Source organism: Schistocerca piceifrons, chromosome 5 (assembly GCF_021461385.2).
Source record: "Schistocerca piceifrons isolate TAMUIC-IGC-003096 chromosome 5, iqSchPice1.1, whole genome shotgun sequence".
In the NCBI taxonomy this organism is placed as follows: domain Eukaryota; kingdom Metazoa; phylum Arthropoda; class Insecta; order Orthoptera; family Acrididae; genus Schistocerca; species Schistocerca piceifrons.
The window spans coordinates 388530573-388551809 of record NC_060142.1 but is presented as its reverse complement, the minus strand read 5'-3'; the positions used below and the strand labels follow the sequence as shown (position 1 = coordinate 388551809).

Below are 21237 nucleotides of genomic sequence, written 5' to 3'. Positions count from 1 at the left end.
GTTAAATAATAAGTACGGTATGTTACTTTGAAGAGGAAATCATGAATACGACGAACTTACTACGTGCATTGCCTATCTGACGTAATAATGAGAGTGGTAACATTTCAGGTATGTCATTTATTGTAATAAATGTGAGCTTACAAGCCTTAAGGACAGTCTTATCTGTGACCTTGCACCACAGCACAATCTGGGCAGGAAAACCAATTTCGAATTTGATTTACATAACACAAAGGTAAAATTTCGCATGCTTACTTACATTATTCATTGACAAGGCTCCGTACATAATTGAAAACCGTCACCTCACATGTAAGTGGAATCTCGAGAGGCAGAAAGTGGGCTGTTTAGAAACATATCGTCTTACCTGAAATAACTTTGTCAAGATACGTCATGCTCATGACGCCGTCGTACGTCAGCTGTCCGCCAGACTCCTTCAGTGTGTCGTCCACCTCCTGCTGCAATTTCCTCTGGATGTCCTGGTTCCAGGCCAGTTCGTGCAGCGCAAATCCCATGGTTGTTGCCGATGTCTCAAAGCCCGCCACGAAAAACACGACGCATTGCGCTGCAAGCTGTCCCAGGCCCAGTTTCACGTCCTCTGCAAATACGAACAGATAAAGTGGCATAACATGAGAAAAGATACTCACTGACAGAGTGAAAGTATATTAGGCGAAAGCACAAACCACTTAGCATTGAATATTAAAGACTGTTAGCGTTATTAACTCGTTATCATTAGCTTCTTATTCATCGATGCAGCTTAAATGCTGTAATTTTCTGCACTTTTTTCAGCCCAGTACTTCACATAACAGGACTTCTTAACTTCTTGAAAACCTGTACGTACAAGCTTAAAAAGAAGTAGGAACAACGCAGATGATATTTAGCCCGTAATGACTGTCACAATAAATCAACTTCTCTACTTTGCGTTCCATAGCAGCCATGTATTTATTAAACGCAGAATCCATGGTTGCTGCAAGACTGTTGCAGCACCGCCGGAACTAAGGCTTTAACTTACACAGTATCATCACTGGCAAAACAGACGAGTCCCATAGGATCTGCACAAAAACTGAAACTATTTTGTCACTTCAATAGATTATTAATGAATAGAAAATGCGTTTTCCTTTCGTTTATATGTGATTGCTCAAGGTAGTTCGTTTCGGTGTAGTAATACTGAACAAGCGCTGATTTGGACGCTCTTGTGAAACCTAACTCCTTGATCTCTACCTTTCCTCCTTTCACACGTATTTCCTATACACATGCTTGAACCACCGATTTGAACTTAGACTTCAGGCAACGGTACCACCTACATATGGACGGCTACTATGACTAAATCTCACCGATGCATTCGAGAAATCTTATAAAGCCCGATTAAGTAAGAGTTTTCTAAGAGTGGGAATGCCAACGATGTGATAGAGTATGGCACAAAGTTAGTTACAAATATACATATTTCTGTCAGTGGATATCGAGCAATGGGTCATCGAATGTGTAAGACTACGATAAATTCCAGGAACCTAAGTATTGCACTTATTACGTATGATCTTGGTGGGCATCTAGCCACAGAACTAAATGCAGTCTTTATTATTTTTCTTTTATAATATCTTATTATTTATATATTGCCTACATGTTCATACGTTTGTCCTTTTTCATTTAATAAATGATATCCGTTGTTGTTACGTAGAACCGCCACTTCGACGTAAAAATAACCCAGCGTTGTTTCGACCTCCGTTATGATTCGTATTGTTGCATATGAGTGAAGCTCCTTAAGTCATGATCTGTCATCAAGACATACATTGTAATATGTTTTTAAAAATGCCGTTCTTTCATTGTGTCCATTGCACAATTTTATATCAGTCTAGTAACTGTATGACCTGTTATCTCCACAATGATGAAAAAAACTGCTTATCATTAGTTCGACCTCAATTTTGGCCCATAGAGTTGCGAGTTGGTGATGTTCCTTATAATTTCGTTCGTTGTGCAGACACGTATTAAAAATAAAAATATTTTGAGACAATGGCTAAGGCCAGCAACCCCGTAAACGTATTAACCCGATAAAGTACTGCACAAAACGGCATCACTTGGTTTTTATAACGTCAGCAGATTCCTATCATGCCAGTTATTATAGGTCTGTTGGTTTTACTATAAGACGAGCTGTATTGATGTCAACTACTTAATTTTCATTACATTTAAATCCTGTACCTTAAATTATTAAAACATGTAGATTTTATGTAAGTTGTATAGCCAGCTGCTAACACCATCTGTCGATCTTCGCTTCAAGCAACCTGTCAAAACCTAGTGGCTGTCAGTCCTCATTTCGCCACAGTACTAAATGGCTCAAATGGCTCTGAGCACTATGGGACTCAACTGCTGAGGTCATTAGTCCCCTAGAACTGAGAACTAGTTAAACCTAACTAACCTAAGGACATCACAAACATCCATGCCCGAGGCAGGATTCGAACCTGCGCCCGGAGCGGTCTTGCGGTTCCAGACTGCAGCACCTTTAACCGCACGGGCCACAGTACTGACCACACATATGTATACTATGTATATGCCTAATGTTGGGTTTCTTGAACGTTGTAATGATCGTCAAATGCCATAGTATTCACATGTACCACGTTACAGAAACACATATATGATGATCTATGTTACGAAATGATGTAAATACTGATTGTGGCGGGTACGAAGTTGTAACGGCATAACGCCTTCCATAAAACGATGTCTTTTACATTTAGTAATTTTAATGGATAGAACCTTATGCAAATATTGTTTTATTTTCTATATTAATGTATATTTTCAATTTTATGACCATCGTACAATTACACTGACCCCGAGGAAAAGCTATTTTTAATTATGTCATGTATGGATGTTGTCGTTTTTAAAAAAAGTTATAACGATGTGTGAAGCCGTAAAGGCACCAATAATAATCAAGACTGGTTCATGGTATGTATTCTTAAACTAATTCGTGTTTATATCTTGAACGCTGCGACAATATTATATGCTTTTCTGTAAGCTGTTGAACGTTGCTAACGTAAGAGAAAATCTGTTTTACATCTTAGATCTGAAAATGGCTAGATTGTTAGCCGAAACTAGTAACCAATCCAAATAAAGAACATTTCATGGGTGATCTTGACTTCATGGGTTTTCAATCCGTAACATAAAAAAGTTCCTCTTTTTCAGAAATCCTTTCTTGTATAGACAGTCCGCATTTTCTATCCTCTCTACTTCGACCATAATCAGTTATCTTGCTGCCCAAATAGTAAAACTGTGCTCCTGTTTTTAATGTCATTTCAATCATCTATTTCCCCCAGCACTGCCTGATTTAATTCGACTATATTCCAGTCTCTTATCAAGACGCTGTCCATTCCCTTCAACTTGCATTCAAAGTTCTTTACTGTCTCTGATAAAGTTACAACGTCGTCGGAAAACCTGAAGTTTTTATTTCTTCTCTCTGAGTTTTAATTTCTTTCCAAATTTCGCCTTCGTTTCCTTTACTGCTTGCTCAATGTACAGACTGCCTTGTCAACTATGGCTTAATTTCCATGTACATCGACTCTTCGTTACCATCTCAGTATGTTCGTTGGATTGACGATTTTCTCTTTGCTATGATTGCGTCCCATTTTCGTCACGAGCTAGACAGCATTATTTTTTAAACCTTGAACGCCACACCCATTTTCCTTTTGCTATCCTATCTATAACATTATTTGACCGATAGACTTTGTAGAGAACAATTTCTGTTGTTATGGGGCAATTTCCTTGCAACCCGTCTATGAGCTATGAGCATGAGTCGTCCACAAGATCAAGAAAGACTAAAAGTAACTGCTCAGAAATTGCACTCATGTTCAGAAAAAAACGTAATACCTTGAACGACTAGAGATAGGACATTCATATTCACAGGACATGAACATTAGAATGTTCTGCAAAAATGATTAGCATTTCAGTCACCTCGGTTCAGCATGTGTCCTGTTGCCCAGTAGACACAGGGTCTGCCATGGACCCTAATAATTTGTTCCATGCGTGAAGGCATCGATGCCTAAAAAGGCGCGAATGGTGTCCAATGGTATAGCTATACATGCCGCATTCACCTGGTTTCAAAGTTCATCTGTGGTAGTTGGATCTGGGTCACAGTGTTGAGCCCGTTCTTTCACCATATCCCACACATTTTCGTTTGGCAACAAGTATTGTGATCTGGCGGGAGAGGGCAAAAGGCTGACATCCTGTGATACCAAGAAGGTACGTGTTCGTGTATCAAGACGTTGTGGTGCATTGTCTTGCTGAAAAAAGGCGTCTCGGGTGTTCTGCGTAAAGGGTATGGCTATGGGTCGCAGGATGTTGTTCACGTAGGTCACATTGGTCACAATACCCTACACACGCACTGGCTGTGATTTTTGGTTGTACCCAATAGCACGCCGCATCATAAGGCCTTGAGCTCGCGCTGTATGTCCCGTGAAACTGTAGTCACTGTGATGTCGCTAACCCTTTCCTTGGTGAACCAAGATGCGGCTACCATTTTCAAACAAACAGGACCTGGATTCGTTTGAAAACACCATCTTATACCATTCTTGTCCCCAGTGACGTCGTTCCATACACAACTGCCGTCTAGCATGTTTCTGCTCATTCGTCAAAGGTAGGCGGAAAAGTGGACGACGCGCACGTAACCCATGCCGTAATAAATGGCAGCAGACTGTCGTCTCTGAGAGTGTACGTGTGTTACACTGCTCCACTGTTGCGCCAGAGACGAGGAGGACGCATGTCTGTCCTGCAATCTGCAATACCATTCGGATGAGGTGTCGATCTTCTCCAGGAGTGGTCTGGGTGGTGCGACCTGACCCATCTCGACGTGTTCTACGGCCTTCCGTGAACCATTCTGCACACACTCTTTGCACTGCCGAAACACTTTGTCCCACACGAGCAGCTATTTCCAGGATGGATGCATCACATTCTCTCATGCAAATAATGCGCCCTCTCTCAAACTCACTGATTTGACGGTAAGGTTCGCGCATACGTCTACGAGGCGTCGAGCACGTCTGCTCAAGTCACTCTGATCCATTACCTTCGATTTATAGTGACGCAACATCGATGTTGATCTTGAACCCGAGGGCTGACATTGTTCAAATACCAATAATTTCTGCAGATCATACTAATGTACATGTCCTGTGATCATAAAGGTCTTATCTCTAGTCGTTCAAGGTGTTCTATTTTCTTTTCTGAACATGAGTCTGCATTTTCTGAAAGGTGTATCGCAAAAAATTTACAATAAGTATCTAGCATACCCTGAACCTCATGATAAACTTAATACTATCGCAGCAATGGTCATCCACCACCGTCAAGAAACGCATGCTTGTTACACTCGTAAAGTACATGTTGATTCGGGCAATGAATTCACCTGCGATGGCAATTCGACTAATGTACACCACATTCTTAAGACCTACCTCATAAGAACACAAAATCGAGGGGCGTTTAATCAGGCGAAGGCATTAAGCCTGCATAATAATAGCAGGAACTGCTGTCAAAGCCAAATGTTGAAAGAACGCTTTGATCGCAAACCACAGGAACACTAACTACGACTAGACTGGTTAACCGCAATGATCTCATCGACAGGGATGCGAGGGGCACAGATTTTGACGTCCGCGTGTTGCGCTACAATGATGGCATTGACATGTGAGCCATGAAACTTCTTCTCGGGTGAATCACATATAAAAGCGATCAACTATCAGCTTATAATTTGGAGAAATGATTCTGAGGCCATTATTGATTCCGGACCTGAAACTAATCTCAACCGCCCTGTCCAGACATATTTCTGAGTGTAACGAGGTGCCAACGTTGCCCGTTAATGCATGCAGAGTCCCCGGTGCCGAAAGTATGCATAATAAAGCTGTTCAGCTCATGCCCATTTTGAAGCGGAACTGGAGGAACAGGTTGTGTTTTATGAGTTCCTTACTGTCGATAGTCTTATGAACGATTGCGTCATTGGCGTCGACGTCCTTGTGAAGAATCGACCTCTCTGTCGGAAGTATCGTTTTACAAAACATAAATTTGCTAGCTTCACCCGTAGGCCGTGGCCGGTTCTGTCCGCGGGTACACGCGCAGTCCGTCGGAACCAAATGTGGGTCCACATTGTACCACCTTAAGCCCCTGCAGTTCCAGAGACGCAATGACAGCCACTGAACTGAACCACATTGTTGTCCATCAACGGGCCAATCTGCAACGTGCCATGACTGAATACAGTGGTAGTTTGGAGGAAAAGCCTGGAATAATCAACTGTTACAGGTGCAAGCTTAATGTCATGCCTCATGCAACTTTTCATCACTCGTCCTACTCCATCATCTAGGCATAACGACCAGCCGTCTCCAAAGAGATAAAGCAGATGTTACACTGTAGAATTATTGACCCATCAAGTATGCAAACCGTTCTACAAATGAACAGACAAGCAGGACGCGAGTCTCATCTTACATAGTTTTCTAACAAACTTATGTGGCTCATTTTTTAGCATAGCTTTACTATTTACGTGCGTCTTAGGAAGTGACAATCATGTTAGATTAAGAGTGTTTCATGCGTGTAGATAGGAATCACACTCGTTATTTAGGTATAATATGCACTTCATGGGTAATCTGTGCTGTAGAATTAGGATGTAGGGGGGTAAAGTACTTCCATTACGTAGATTTATTACGTGCATGCAATGCTGATCAGCTGCATTTGTGGTCTCTTTGTCCCGATGGGATGTGATTGTGCTCTGTACTTCTTCGAATTTTTTTGAGAGTTAACTCACTGCAGTGTTTGGTTTGGCGGTGAAGGAGCCATAGCGTTACCGCTAAGATAGCCATGATTTTCCAGGTCCAACATGCAAACTTGTTACAAAATAGTCGGCGTAGTGCGTATTTTTATCCACAAAAAATGCTCCGTGTGCCAAGAGGTACCCTATAAGTTATAGTTTAGTTTTGTATTATTCATCATTTCAGGTTAATGTGGGTTGCTGTGTCCAGGTTTAGTTAGGTAAATGCGTAACTCGTTATGCTTGCGCTAAGACCGGGACGTTTTTATCGACAAACGTTATGCCGCGGACCGTGACTTTACAAGTATTCGTTCCGTCTCGAGTCAAGCGGGCGTGCATCTGTTAATTGTACTGCCAGTTTAAAGCGAATGAAGCTTACCTTATTTGGAGGACTTGGATCGTCGTGCGAAGTTCGTGTATTGAAGACTTTCTGGCAAAACACTTGGCCGTGAACTAGCAAACGCTCTTAATGGCAACGTTTTGAACCAATTGTATTTGGTAGATTGGGTGGGTTTAATCTTATTCTCTGTGTTATAATCTATTTTTTAATTATTATTAGTTGGTTGGTTTTGGGGAATATGCACAACCCTGACATTTGTCTTATGGCTGAGGGAAACCTCATAAAACCTCAGCCAAGGTTGGGTGTCTTTCCTGTTTGCGCATTGGTCGCACTGTGTTTACCCAGCAGCTGTTTAAATTAGCGGAAAATGACTACGAGAGTCAAGCGGTTAACACACGTCCATATGACGTCAAAGGAAGTGAAATGGAAGACTTTTCAACTGTATGTGTTCCTCGCAGCAGTCACACCTCCACATAACATTCATGTTTAAGAAGCAATCTACCAATAATTTTGTTAATAAAATAGACACGCCTTGTCGAAACGTATCCATCCCACAGACTCATATTCACGTTTGCAATATAAACTGCACCTTTAAGCTACTCATGTTTCCTGCAGCTATTTTACTTGCATTGCCACCGCCTGTGCCTTTGTTTTTCATGCAGCTACAGTAGACAAATGTGGGTCCGGTAGAGGATTTTGAAATTAGTGCAACTGTAATTACTGAAGTGCTGATGTTTGGTGTGGACCTCAAAGTTCTTCTTAAATTGTGATGGGTTATTTACGATGAATTTCATTAGAGAATATATGTATTGTGATAGTGGAGTTAAACTACCTATTGTAATATTAGTAATTTTCGCCTCACAAACATTAATATACGCTCAATAGTAAACGCCTGATGGCCTAAATTTATCGAACAATTGTAAAGTAAAAGAAATGAACCATCGCATAGCAGCGACAGAATCTATTATTCTTTATCTTTGCCGTTCTTGCGCGGTGCCAGTAAAATCTCTATGTACATGTATCGATTAATTGTGTAAAAAAGAATTCTGTTGTTTCAAGACAAATGAGGCTTTTGGCGCCTCACCCTTTTACTGTTTGTATTCCATGAGAGGCGGACGCGGACTTGCTGCGTTCCACAACTGTATATTATATTTGATGTGAAAATATTGAGTGAATATGCTAATTGTTATTTTTTTCCAATCAGAAAAGATGTAGTTTCTTGTAACTGATATCGAACAGACAGCATCCAGAGGACATTTTGACTGTTATGTATAAAATATTTAACCACAATGGTCATCTATTGTAATTTAATATGAAAAGGTACGTAGCATTAAAAAAAAAACGTGTGTTAAAGATAAGTGTGCTTATTTTCGTAAGTTAACCTTGATGATTCCATCTCCTGATTTAACTGAATGATAATTATTTTTGTGTTACTTCATCAGAAATTACGATCACGCTGATGGGCCGAACGCAGCATGAGGCAGAAGGAACATTATCGTTTTCCTATTATTTCTGAACCAATTTTTTCGTGTAGTGTTGCATTTCTTTTAAAGTCTATAAATCTTCTGGTCCCTTAGTGTTGATCCGGGTATGACTACATCGCGACTATAAAAATGCACAGAAATGATAATGTTTCTTCCGAGCAATCTCAAATATATATATATATATATATATATATATCAATATGCTGCTCTTATTCAGGTATTTAATTGGTCAACGTATGTTACTATAATAGCGTAATAAATCCCTGATTCTGTTGCCAAGTGGCCCACCAAAATATTCACTTTTTCGACATTAAAAAACAAAGTAACAGTTCTTTTTATTTTTTGTCCCCCAAGAGCAACGCTACACTTGGCGCCCGAACAGGGACTTGATCAAAAAATCATTTCATGTATTGTGTTTAAAAAATTTTCAGTTCTTGTTCTAATAATTGTTTCATTTTTTCATGTGGATGCAATTCAACCGAGAAAGAGAAGTGGGAAAACCTTTTAATTAATTCAGAAGAACGATTGATGAAATTACCAAAAAACGCGAGTATCCAGCTGTATCAAGACAGCCATAGTAAGTCAAATTTTTATACGCAGTAGCCAAGCTTTCGTAGTGACGTAGCATCTTTCGAGTTGATCAGAACTTAAACCTGTCTTTCCTTGCCTTGAAACAGCTTTATTTCAATTTGTCCATAGTCCATTCTTATGTAGTTAAATTCAGTGAAAGTGTACCATTGTTGTCAGTGCATAAAAAAAATTACGATATGGCGGATAACTACGCTCAAAACTGGTAAAACGTGTGATATTTCATTTGTTTGTAATTAGTAGGAACCATCTTGTCTTCTTGGCGTAAATGAACGTCAGTTGCTACCGAGAGTTAAAATTTTATCTTAGGTCCCAGTAAGCCATAGCACTACGTCACAGACAAACGACTGACGGCAGTGACAAACAATATCTGTAGCATTTTGACGTTTGACAAATAATTCATGAACATGGCTGACGGTAAACAGCGGACACAAACAAAACCAGACGACAGCGGTGATGCGAATGGACCTCACTATCCATTACGATCACGCGCGATAGGTACACGAGCGGAGGCAGAAGCAGCCTCGACCGAAGTTTTAGAAGCTGGTCCTAGTGTGCAAACTATTCCCGCTTTTGAAAAAAAATGACTTGGCTGCAATGATCGAAGCAATAATGGAACGCAAGTTCGAAAGCCAAAAACAGGAAAGATTAGATGAAAAGGCCCGCGAGGAAAAAGAGAAGGCCGAAAGACGGCATAATAAAAATCAGGTCCTTACAAATTTGTGCAATTCAGTAAAAGCAGACATAAATTCAGTAAAAACAGATCTGCAAACGGAGATAAATGACCTAAATACACGGTTAAATTCGGTAAAGGCCGAACTAAAGGCAGACATAACAGCTGATTTAAATACCATGTTGGGTAATGTCCAAAGCCAAATCAGTAGTCAGATCACGACCATGAGGCTAGAAATTAACACACAAGTAGAGTCAAAAATAGAGGATATTTCAAAACGGTTAGATGAAAAAATCGAAGCAGCCAAGGGAGAAATAAATTCAAAAGTGATGGAATATCAAAAACAAGCTGCGACCTTAAAAGAAGATTATACTGCAATCTCTGATGAGGTCAAAGGAGTTAAAACCGCAGTAGACACGATCGAGAATGTTGTTGATGATCTTTCCAAACAGATTGAGACTCTTAATGTAGAGGATCAAATAAAGAATACTGTTAAGGCACATGCTGAAGCATTGTCCGACCACTACCAACAGTGGATTAGAAACAAAGACGGATTCATAGAAGACAAGGTCAAGAACGAACTCAGGGAAACTGTCAAAAACGTGACCTTTGAAATATTGGCAGCCCCTGGAAAAACAGGAGACACGGTGATGTCAGAATTAGGCCAGATAAGACGAACGTTAGCTCAAGATTTACCTGAATGGCGTCAACAGATAGTTGATGAAGTTCGTACACTAAAATGTCAAGTTGAAAATTCCCTGCCACCCGTGTCAGGAGACTGGAATAATTCACCACGAAGTAATGAACAACAGCAGGTACATTACCGTTCACCATTTGTTAACGCTCAAACTCATAGTTCTATAGAAGCACAAGTTAACCAGAGTACCAGCCCACCCACTTTTGTCAGTTTGATGCAGGAGGAAAGCGTGATCAAACATCGTATTTTTCCGACCTTTCACCCACAGAAAAGAGAAATTCATCCTATCGTGTTCCTCCGAAATTTTTCAGGAATTTTCCCGAATAGCTGGAGTGACCGCCAGCGAATTCAGTTCGTTAGTGGATTTATCGTAGGCGATGCTGCCTTATGGGGAACCGAAATGGTCGACTCTTGTAAGAGTTACAAAGAGTTTGAACAGATGTTTTTAGCTAAATTCTGGAGTTCTGGTGTGCAGCAGCGCCTGAGAAAAGAGGTTTACAACGCCGAAGTGTTTAACAGTAAGCGCGGTAGTTTGAGAAAATATTTTGAAAAGTATTTAGCGAAAATCAAGTTCTGGGATTCGCCGATCACCGCCAAAGACGTTATTATGATTCTAAAAACTAAGCTCCCGATTGCGATCAGAGAAAAGTTAGTAAACGTGTCTGAGGACGATACAGACACTTTCCTATCTGTGTTAGACTCGTTAGATCTGATTTACGAGGACGCTAGAGTTGATGTTGGCAACGCCCACTTCAGTGCAGGCGGCCAGCACAATACAGAATACGCAGGCAACAATGGTGGCCGAGCGAAAGCGCGTCACAGCGACAGCCAGTACCAACCCCACAACGGTTTCAAAAATAAACACACTACGTACTCCAACAGCAAATACAAAAATAAGTACAATAACGGCCAGAGATACAATCCAATATATAATTCGTCACCACCTCAGTACGAAAATGCACATTATAGCACACAGCCCCAGCAATATGGAAACACGCAACCGATCAACGGTAATTATCAAAACGATCAGTCTTACGATTCAAATCGTCAGTGGAAAAGAAATAAATGGCATAATCAAGGTGGAGACCAATGTACACCTTTCAGTAACGGTTACAATCAACACAAGCCACAGCAAAATACCTTTCAGCCACAAAATATACACTTCACGCAACAAGCGAACGGACCTTCGGGAACTCTGAAGCCTAAACGCCCGCATAATACGCAAATTTATTATGCGCAAGCGAATACGCCAGGACAACAAGATCCGTTTGCAACCGAGTTCGTACCACAAAACCAACACCATTTCCAGACGGAAGAAACATTAAGAAATATAAATCAGCAGGAAAGTAAGCGTCGAGCGGAAAATTAAAAGCAGCACCTTTGAGCCTCCTAGAGGATGCTGCAGGTTTGAATGGGGGCACCCTGTCCCTTAGTCCACACGAAATTAAAGCAATTAGGTATGACAAAGAGACAAACTTACGGGATGATCTAGTAGCAGACACTGAGACGAAAGACAATGATGACGTATGGGACGAACAAGTTCAAGCTTCCATAAGAGTATCAATTGCCAATATAGCAGTAACAGCCATTGTAGATACAGGAGCTAATATAAATGTCTTATCTTTATGTTTATTTAAGCAAATATCCTCTGTATGCAAAGTTTTATCACTTCCAATTCAAGGTTGCACCGTATCGGGAGCAATTGGTCCACTAACACAACGTGTAAATCTTCAGACTCAGCTTCAAATCCAGATAGACTCTATTTCAGTAACGTGCATTTTTCTTATTGTTAAAAACCTATCAGTGTCATGTATCCTGAGTATGGAATTCTTGAGGCAGACGAAAGCTAAAATTGACATCGAGTGTGGAATCTGTACTCTAGTAGCGAGCCAGCAACAAGTATCTACATCTACGTCCATACTCCGCAAGCCACCTGACGGTGTGTGGCGGAGGGTATCTTCAGTACCTCTATCGGTTCTCCCTTCTATTCCAGTCTCGTATTGTTCGTGGAAAGAAGGACTGTCGGTATGCCTCTGTGTGGGCTCTAATCTCTCTGGTTTTATCCTCATGGTCTCTTCGCGAGATATACGTAGGAGGGAGCAATATACTGCTTGACTCTTCGGTGAAGGTATGTTCTCGAAACTTCAATAAAAGCCCGTACCGAGCTACTGAGCGTCTCTCCTGCAGAGTCTTCCACTGGAGTTTATCTATCATCTCCGTAACGCTTTCGCGATTACTAAATGATCCTGTAACGAAGCGCGCTGCTCTCCGTTGGATCTTCTCTATCTCTTCTATCAACCCTATCTGGTACGGATCCCACACTGCTGAGCAGTATTCAAGCAGTGGGCGAACAAGCGTACTGTAACCTACTTCCTTTGTTTTCGGATTGCATTTCCTTAGGATTCTTCCAATGAATCTCAGTCTGGCATCTGCTTTACCGACGATCAACATTATATGATCATTCCATTTTAAATCACTCCTAATGCGTACTCCCAGATAATTTATGGTATTAACTGCTTCCAGTTGCTGACCTGCTATTTTGTAGCTAAATGATAAAGGATCTATCTTTCTGTATATTCGCAGCACATTACACTTGTCTACATTGAGATTCAATTGCCATTCCCTGCACCATGCGTCAATTCGCTGCAGATCCTCCTGCATTTCAATACAATTTTCCATTGTTACAACCTCTCGGTACACCACAGCATCATCTGCAAAAAGCCTCAGTGAACTTCCGATGTCATCCACCAGGTCATTTATGTATATTGTGAATAGCAACGGTCCTATGACACTCCCCTGCGGCACACCTGAAATCACTCTTACTTCGGAAGACTTCTCTCCATTGAGAATAACATGCTGCGTCCTGTTATCTAGGAACTCCTCAATCCAATCACACAATTGGTCTGATAGTCCATATGCTCTTACTTTGTTCATTAAACGACTGTGGGGAACTGTATCGAACGCCTTGCGGAAGTCGATAAACACGGCATCTACCTGTGAACCCGTGTCTATGGCCCTCTGAGTCTCGTGGACGAATAGCGCGAGCTGGGTTTCACATGACCGTCTTTTTCGAAACCCATGCTGATTCCTACAGAGTAGATTTCTAGTCTCCAGAAAAGTCATTATACTCGAACACAATACGTGTTCCAAAATTCTGCAACTGATCGACGTTAGAGATATAGGTCTATAGTAACTGTAAATTTGTTAAGAAGTAAGGTGAAGACAAACTTTGGGGTGCTTCAAATAGCAGTACGGCCATGGACTAAAAGACAACAGTACAGTCAGACAGAAGACATGACAGATCTTGAAAGTGTTAATGACGATGAGTATAAAGACCTAATTCCCGGTCAGAATGAATTATACGGTAAAGCTAGTGAGTCCATTGAATTATCCAAACAACAGAAGAATGAGCTTTACAATTTGTTAACAGATTACGTTCAAGTATTTTCTAAGAAACCTGGACTAATAAAAGGCTTTGAATATCGAATGGATGTCCTGCCCCATTCAACCTACTGTAGAACAAGCTATTCCATTCCATATGCGAGACGCGAAGCTGTCAAGTGCGAGATCAAGAAAATGTTACGCTGGAATGTGATAGAAGTATCTCATTCACCTTATTCGAGTCCTTTATTGTCTGTGCTAAAATCAGATGGTAGCGTAAGGCTAGTCCTAGATGCAAGATTAATCAATAGAATTATAGTACCCATAAGAACGAGACCAGAGGCTCTTGAAGAGCATCTGCAGAAGTTTCATGGAGTTAAGTATTTGAGTACCCTTGATTTGAAAAGCAGTTACTGGCAAGTAAAACTTGCGCAGGAGTCAAGGAAGTACACTGCGTTTATATTTGCAGGTAGATCTTACCATTTCAAAGTTGTACCGTTTGGACTAAATGTGAGTTCCGGAATTTTTATTTCTGCCCTTGACTATGTACTAGGTCCTGAACTTTTAGATGAGGTAACAGTCTATGTGGATGACGTTCTTGTAGCATCGAAAAATTGGGAAGATCATGTGGCCCTTCTGCAAAAGATATTTCAACGATTCAGAGAGTATGGTGTTACAGCAAATCTTAAGAAATCCAAGTTTGGAAAAAGTGAAATTAAATTTTTAGGACACATCATCACCCCTGAAGGAATTAAACCCGACCCGGAAAAATTGTCTGCTATAAAAAACTTCCCAACCCCTGTTACAAAAAGGCAACTGAGAGGATTTATCAGTCTTACGTCATTTTTCAGACGTTTTGTTCCCAATCAGGTATTGAACAATCCCGCTCTTCACAACCTTTTAAAAAAGAATTCACATTGGAATTGGACGCCGGAATGCCAAGACGGATTTAAGAAAATTAAAGACAGTCTGGTTAACAGTAACATTCTCCATCATCCTCAGATGGATAAGGAATTTTGTATTACTGCAGACGCTTCCTTTGTGGGTATCGACGCTTGTCTTTTCCAGATTCAATTAGTAAATGGACACGAGCAAATCCAAGTGATTAGCTTTGCGAGTCGAGTGTTATCAGAGTGTGAGAAGTCTTATTCGGTTACGGAGTTGGAGGCACTTGCCGTAATATGGGCTTTTAGGCGATTTAACTATTATATCTATGGAAGAAAAATTAAAGTCTATTCAGACCATCAAGCCTTATCATTCCTCCTTACATGCAAGTTGCAACACCCTCGTCTTACTCGATGGTGCTTATTCCTGCAGGAATATGACTTTGACATTGTATATATAAAAGGTAAAGATAATGTTATAGCAGACGCACTTTCTCGCTCACTTGAGGGCTTACTAGAAACCAGCGAACTGGTGGAACAAATGTCTAATTATAAAGTTTTGTTAATGAAAGATCCAATTCACAGAAAGTATTTTCTTCAGTTATGTAGGCAGATTCAGATTTTTCAAAATACAGATCCAAAATGGAAAAAGGTTAGACAAATTCTTCACGAAAATCCAGCCCACAAGTTGTCCAAGTTTTATAAAGTTCATAACCAAGTGCTATTTCATAAGATGTCTGAGTCATCTGAGAGGTGGTGTGTTTGCATCCCTCGAAATTTCATTGAACATCTTCTGTGGTACACTCACATTTCATGGGGTCACTACGGACCAGAAAAATGTAAAAGGAAAATCTCGACTTACTGTTATGTTCCGAATCTACACCAGAGAATTCATAAATTATTGAGAAACTGTGTCATCTGTCAAAAGGCAAAGTCCTTAAACATTTCCACTTCAATTCCACTAAATCCAATAGTTGCTGAAAGGCCGAACCAGCTTCTTAGTATTGATTTAGCAGGTCCACTACCCACCGGTAGGGGAGGCGCTAAATACTTAGTAGCAATCCTGGACAATTTTTCTAAGCACATAAGACTGTACGCAGTAAAATCTTCTTGTGCAAATCCAATAATTCGTCGCATTGAAAATGATTATTTCCCACGATTTGGGGTTCCCGAATCAATCTTGTCTGATAATTCTTCAAATTTCACATCACGCCCGTGGCGTGCATTTCTTGCTCGCCATGGAATCAAACAAATTTTGATATCCCTGTTTCGACCGCAATCGAATCCGACAGAAAGAATCTTCAAAGAATTTAACAGATTTATAAGGACGTACATTCCGAATAAGCAATCTAAGTGGGTAGACTTCGTAACACCATTCGAACAGATTGTAAACCACCTTCCTCATCTGTCGACCGGATTCACGCCACATGAGTTAATGTCAAGATCAAAAGAGAGGAATGAATGGATAGACCCCCTTCCAAAGTTACAAGACAACGAATTGGACCTAGACGCAAAAATCAGGCAAGCTCTCATATCATTGACAACGTATGCTAACCTCCGAAAAAAGGCATTTGATAAGAAGGTAAACAGAGTTATAGATTTCAAAGAAGGAGAAAAGGTATTAGTCAGGACTCACTTTAAACCATCCCTGTTGTTAAAGAAGAATCGTAAGTGGCAACACATTTATGAAGGTCCCTTTGTGATAATGAGGAAACCACACATTGGTAGCTATTTGTTATCTGACCCTGCCACGAATAAAATCAAAGGATTGTTCCACCATCAGGATTTAAGAAAATTTTATAACGCCAGGAATTAAGTTAATTTAAGCTGTAAGAAAATTCTAAGGTATTGGAGATCAGGATTAACCAATGAGTAACAAGAACGGAACTGAACTGACTACGGACGTTAGCCGGTGCTAAAAGGAAACCTTATGTATCAAAACAACGTGTCTGGAAAATAAAATACAGAATAAGTTGTAGACAAGTATTTACATGAATAATATTTATGTAAACAGGAGGACATGTCCTAGAGGCGATTTTCAATTTTAGTTATAAGTTAGTATGTAAGGAAAATGATGTACTCGAGAGGTATTAATTAGCCCCGAGGTACTAAAATGAGGAAAGAGGAAGGAGCGAATAATGCACTTCTCTCGCTAAATAGTAATTTGAGAATGAGCAGGAAGGAGCGAATAATGCACTTCTCTCACTAAATAGTAATATGAAAATTATGATTATATGTGCTTAGTATTAGTAAGTGAAATTTAATCTAGGACAAATTAATGACCTGTTTTAAAAGGAAATACTTAAACGTCCAGACAAAAGAGGTTATTCCCTATTTTCAAAGGTGACGTAAATAAGGCACCACCTGTTAGCGTAAAACAGTCGGTAGATTTAACTTGTAAATTCCAGCACAGTGCTGTGCCAGCGATAAAATAACATCTCTTTGAAGTGAACAGATACCTAGGATTAAGCAGGAACAGATTGATAACGCAGTGCAATTGTTCTAAAAAGGCCTGACGTTAACCTTAAGTAAAAGCGTGATGGAATAAAAAGGAAGTTTATTATATAACGCAAAGTAAGATGAGTCCAGACTATAAACAAGCTGAGTAAAAAAACATATGAGTAACATGGTTTATTATGCCAACTTCACGGTACTATTGAGCATTAGCGATACTGCAAATTCACAAGCTAGCAGCACATAGAATAAGGATCTCGCCCAAGCTTCACAGGTAGCGACAGCAGCAAACAACAACACTCTAGTGAGAGGCTTATATATACAAATGATAATTAATACCCAAATGCGTAATGCATAAACTTGACTTAGTCTAAGAAATGAGCAAAGAGTAGTAAGCAAGCTGCAGCAAGATACATATTAGATATACATGCTTGAAGTGATAGATTTCATTTTAAGTGTGCACTGCAATATTTATTGTTTTCTCTGTGATTATGTGCTTATTGAATCCCTTTCCTAAGTGCAAATCTTTTAAGATCCTTGATCCTATCCACTCCTCAGGATCAACTTGTAAAGATGCACGTGTGCTTAGGAAGTGAGGCACTACACATAAAAATGAGTAGGTTCGCGACGCGCATATTGCTTTTGTAATGCGCAAGGTAAATTAAATTTTCGACCTGGTTGAGGAGTAATTTAAATTCTGTCGACGATCAGCGAGTAGGCCCGCTTTTCCCATTTTTTTTCGACTGTTTGTATTTCTACACGAAACTCAGAGGCGGAATTGCTATTTTCAAATCTGTCCTCGAACTTTCTTTAAGTACAACCACATACGAGAAAAACTTTTGACATAAATGAAGTTCCCCTCACAAGTCACTAAATAAGACGAGCACTAAAAAAAAATGTATTGGTCCTACAAAATGAATAAGCAAGCGTGATAAAGATTACTATGAATGAAATTAATTTGTAAAGGAGATTGGAATGAATTTGGTCAAAGAAAAAGGACTCATAATAGCCTACCTGTGACCGTAGGCTTAAATAAAAAAAAAGACTAATTGAGAAACAATTGTTTTGATTCAAAGTGGTCAATTAGATTATTTCTCGATTTAAATGAACTCTTGTAAATATTAGTACGTAAATCAACTTGTAAACACCGTGTGATGTTATGACGCGAGAATTTCTTTTAATACACCGTTCACGCAGACGCTCACCGCAGTGCAAGTGAAGTTTTAAAGTTCGACGATTGTCAGTGGCAGTATTCTACTGCACCATATGTGTGAAAATTTCGTTGATGTGTGCAGTGTGTAATAATCAGTGTCATTCCACACGTGCAGTTGCAGCGGTAGCTACCACTTACCTGTGAATCCGTAACTGAATAGTGGACAGGAAGTGATGTGAGGCAGTTTCGGTGGCAGAAGCTCCCTCCAGCAATCTAAAAAGCACAAAGCCACGATCCGCCGAACAAAAGCGACGCACGGCACCTCAAGCGCGAAATCAACGCTCTGCAAGAAAGCTCCGGTCACGTGCGCGCGCACAGACTGAATTTCAAGATTGCTCGCAACAGTGGAGGCGGACAGCCACCACGTGACGAAATAATGTAAACGTTCAACCGACAACACAGTTGCTGTGCGCTACATTCTGTAGCAAAAACATTCACACCCAGTACTGAAAACATTTTGTATGTATCATAAACCTTCCGAGAGACTCTAAGATAGAGAAGTTAACGTAATTATTATAATGACTGATTGTACACAGAGACAAGTCACAAGGTCACCTCTGAACACTGTTGAAATGTAAACTTTGACGAGAGGTCACGATACGAATGAAAATAAGCACACGAAAATACGTCAAAGGATCCGATCCTTCCTATATCCCATCCCACATGTATATAAAATTAGTTTTGTAAGCTATTCTAATATAAGATATTTTATCTGTTTCATATGGGAAATAATTCGGAGAGCCACACTCGAGCCCTGAAAGTGAAAGATATGGACTTCCTTGTCGAAGCCATCACCAGTGGCCGCTCTACAATCAAAGTCTATCATAAATAGTGTATGTGCGACGAAAATAAATGTATAATTAAGTGCGACGACGGACAAGGCAATCAATCGACAAGACGATGACAATGCAATGAATACTGTCAAAACAGAAAGTTGTGTACCAGTTGTGATAGCCAAATTACTTTTGCAACGATGAAAAATGAAGTGTGACTCTATTTCCTTATAAATTTAGTAAATATGTGTACTTATAGCCTTAATTTTAAGAATCATCAAGATAGACTGAATCCATACAAACACTGGTAGAAACACAGAACAAATTCACAATGATCCACCGTCAGTAATTACAAATTGAAACGTTAATTCTTTTGTTATGGAATGAATATGAAATGAAACTTCTAATAACCTGTAGGTTACATCCGAAAATTACAAATATTCCAATGGGCATGAGGATGAAAGTAATACCTTCGGTATTCCTTCCCTCCTCATGGGAGGCAGTGTAATATTAGTAATTTTCGCCTCACAAACATTAATATACGCTCAATAGTAAACGCCTGATGGCCTAAAGTTATCGAACAATTGTAAAGTAAAAGAAATGAACCATCGCATAGCAGCGACAGAATCTATTATTCTTTATCTTTGCCGTTCTTGCGCGGTGCCAGTAAAATCTCTATGTACATATATCGATTAATTGTGTAAAAAAGAATTCTGTTGTTTCAAGACAAATGAGGCTTTTGGCGCCTCACCCTTTTACTGTTTGTATTCCATGAGAGGCGGACGCGGACTTGCTGCGTTCCACAACTGTATATTATATTTGATGTGAAAATATTGAGTGAATATGCTAATTGTTATTTTTTTCCAATCAGAAAAGATGTAGTTTCTTGTAACTGATATCGAACAGACAGCATCCAGAGGACATTTTGACTGTTATGTATAAAATATTTAACCACAATGGTCATCTATTGTAATTTAATATGAAAAGGTACGTAGCATTAAAAAAAACATGTGTTAAAGATAAGTGTGCTTATTTTCGTAAGTTAACCTTGATGATTCCATCTCCTGATTTAACTGAATGATAATTATTTTTGTGTTACTTCATCAGAAATTACGATCACGCTGATGGGCCGAACGCAGCATGAGGCAGAAGGAACATTATCGTTTTCCTATTATTTCTGAACCAATTTTTTCGTGTAGTGTTGCATTTCTTTTAAAGTCTATAAATCTTCTGGTCCCTTAGTGTTGATCCGGGTATGACTACATCGCGACTATAAAAATGCACAGAAACGATAATGTTTCTTCCGAGCAATCTCAAATATATATATATATATATATATATATCAATATGCTGCTCTTATTCAGGTATTTAATTGGTCAACGTATGTTACTATAATAGCGTAATAAATCCCTGATTCTGTTGCCAAGTGGCCCACCAAAATATTCACTTTTTCGACATTAAAAAACAAAGTAACAGTTCTTTTTATTTTTTGTCCCCCAAGAGCAACGCTACACTATCTTCTTTAAGAGGTGCCTACGGTGATGTCCGTGGATGGACCCCACATATTATTCTTACTGCTCGCTTTTGTGCAGTCAGTACTTTCTTTCTAAGTAATGAATTACCCCAGAAAATTATTCCATAAGATACTATTGAGTGGAAATATGATAAATACGTCATACGGTTAATTCGTCTGTTTTTGAGATTAGCAATTATACGAAGGGTAAGAGTAGCTGAACTTAATTCTTTGAGAAGCTTAGTAATATGTTTCTTCCAGTTCAAGTTTTCCTCAATATGTACGCCCAAAAATTTTGAGCATTCTGCCCTATTTACTCACTCCTGTTGATGTGCTACATCAGTTATTCGTACGATTCTATTTGTTGTTCAGAACTGAATATAGTGTGGTTTCTCAAAATTTAGGGAGAGTCTATTCTCAGAAAATCTTCAATAATTTTTGAAAAAATTCCCTAACAATATCTTATGTTTCTTTCTCTCT

At 39.6% G+C, this 21237-nt stretch overlaps 1 protein-coding gene across 1 annotated transcript in view; it reads right to left on the bottom strand.

Moving 5' to 3' along the window:
* The window catches only part of LOC124798265 (probable cytochrome P450 6a14), a 105584-nt gene that overhangs the window by 27420 nt on the left and 56927 nt on the right, over positions 1-21237 (bottom strand). Inside the window, exon 5 of the mRNA XM_047261589.1 lies at positions 362-592. Coding sequence (XP_047117545.1) covers positions 362-592 — 231 coding nt within the window. The remainder of the gene's footprint in view (positions 1-361; positions 593-21237) is intronic.